At 42.0% G+C, this 2,271-nt stretch overlaps 1 protein-coding gene across 1 annotated transcript; it reads right to left on the bottom strand.

Annotated features, from left to right (window-relative positions):
* Nucleotides 1-386: 386 nt before the first annotated feature.
* On the bottom strand, nucleotides 387-1,843 carry LOC120033324 (gastrula zinc finger protein XlCGF17.1-like; the record flags this gene model as incomplete). The annotated part of the gene is made up of 1 exon (XM_038979625.1): nucleotides 387-1,843. A coding segment is annotated over one exon (864 nt), but the record flags the coding sequence as incomplete, so codon positions are not given.
* Between the last annotated feature and the right edge of the window lie 428 nt (nucleotides 1,844-2,271).

Below are 2,271 nucleotides of genomic sequence, written 5' to 3'. Positions count from 1 at the left end.
GAGCTGAAATAAAAAAATCCAACAATGTTCCATATGCACAAAAAGCTAATGTCTCTCAAATGTTGTGCACAACTTTGTTTATATCCCTGTTAGTGAGCATTTCAGCCTTTGTCAAGATAATCCATATTAACATCCATCCATATCACACCTGATAGGTGTGGCATATCAAGATGCTGATAAAACAGCATGATCATTACACAGGTGCACCTTGTGCTGGGGGACAATAAAAGGCCACACAACACAATGTCACATATGTCTCAAGTTTAGGGAATGTGCAATTCTCATGATGACTGCAGGAATGTCCACCAGAGCTGTTGCCAGAGAACTCAATATTTATATCTCTACCATAAGACACCTCTAACGTCGTTTTAGAAAATTTGGCAGTACATCCAACCGGCCTCACAACTGCAGATCACATGTAACCACGTTTCTAATTAGCTAAAATGCTAAAGTCCTCCGTGATGAGATTCAAACACGCAACCTTTGGCTAGACGTTTGAGTTACACGCCCATCCTACCACAGAGCAGGAGTAAGGCTTCTCTCCTACGTGTAAATGTTGGTGTGTTTTTAAGCTGCCCAGTTGAAACTCTCCCCACAGACAGAGTCAGACCAGGCTGAGAGGGAAGCAGTACCACCTAGTCAATTGTCAGACTAGTGTCTGACAAATCTCAAATCAAAATGAGAAGCCTCACAGAGGGTCAACACTAAGTGCACATCTTTACAGTAGAAGCTAACAAAACAAAGCACACTAAAACTGACAAGGTGCACACTGATCAGTAAAGTAAAGAGAGGCTAACATTATGTAATGCTCCCTTTCCTCTGGACAGTTCTCTCACAGTGAGAAACAATAGGATTACAATTGTGTTCTATACTTTCTTCATTTGATCCAATTCAACGTTACAACTTCTTTTATGAGATGAATTAAGTGATGGAGTGACTTTATTCTTAGCTGGTCAGAGAACTGATGAGGCTTTTCTCCTTAATGTACACGTTGGTGTGTTTTTAAGTTGCTCTGGTGAGAGAAACTCTTGCCACAGCCAGAGCAGACGTAAGGCTTCTCTCCTGTGTGTGTTCTCTGATGAACTTTTAGCTCATTTGAGGTTTTAAAACATTTTCCATAGACAGAGCAGTAATAAGGCTTCTCTCCTGTGTGTGTTCTCTGATGAACTTTTAGCTCAGTTGATGTTTTGAAGCATTTTACACAGTCAGAGCAGGAGTAAGGGTTTTCTCCTGTATGTATACGTTCATGTGTTTTTAAGGAATCCAATCGGGAGAAACTCTTCCCACAGTCAGAGCAGAAGTAAGGCTTCTCTCCTGTATGTGTTCTCTGATGAAGTTTTAGCTCAGTTGATGTTTTAAAACATTTTCCACAGTCAGAGCAGAAGTAACGCCTCTCTCCTGTATGTGTTCTCTGATGTACTTTTAGCTCAGTTGATGTTTTGAAGCATTTTCCACAGTCAGAGCAGGAGTATGGCTTCTCTCCTGTATGTATACGTTCATGTGATTTAAAGTTATCCAATCGGGAGAAACGTTTTCCACAGTCAGAGCAGTAGTAAGGCTTCTCTCCTGTATGTATACGTTCATGTGATTTCAAGGTATCCGATCGGGAGAAACTCTTCCCACAATCAGAGCAGGAGTAAGGCTTCTCTCCTGTATGTATTTGTTGGTGTGCTTTTAAGCTGCTCATTTGAGAGAAACTCTCCCCACAGTCAGGGCAGTAGTAAGGCTTGTCTCCCGTATGTATACGTTGGTGTGTTTTTAAGGTATCCAGTCGAGAGAAACTCACCCCACAGTCAGAGCAGGAGTAAGGCTTCTCTCCTGTGTGTATTTGTAGGTGTATTTTTAGCTTTGATAGAAATGGGAAAATCTCCACACAATGTGGGCAGTGGTGAGACCTCTTAGCTCTGTGATCTTCCTGCTGTTGCTCTCTGGATGTAGAGAATGTCTCAACATGGTCTCCTGTGTGAACAACATCAGAAGAACCAGTCAGTTGGTGTGATATACATGTCAGTCAAATGTATTTTATGAAGCCCTTTTTACATCAGTAGTTGTCACAAAGTGCTTTACAGAAACCCAGCCTAAAATCCCCAAAGAGCAAGCAATGCAGATGTAGAAGCACAGTGGCCACGAAAAACTCGCTAGAAAGCAGGAACCTCGGAACAAACCTAAAGAGGAACCAGGCTCTGAGGGGTGGTCCTCTTCTGGCCGTTCCGGGTGACATATAAATTCATGTAAGTCGGCTGTACAATTACAGAACGGGAATAAAACTAT

This window comes from Salvelinus namaycush, chromosome 40, assembly GCF_016432855.1.
Source record: "Salvelinus namaycush isolate Seneca chromosome 40, SaNama_1.0, whole genome shotgun sequence".
In the NCBI taxonomy this organism is placed as follows: Eukaryota; Metazoa; Chordata; class Actinopteri; order Salmoniformes; family Salmonidae; genus Salvelinus; species Salvelinus namaycush.
The sequence above is the reverse complement of the archived record's forward strand: the minus strand, read 5'-3'. Positions and strand labels throughout refer to the sequence as shown.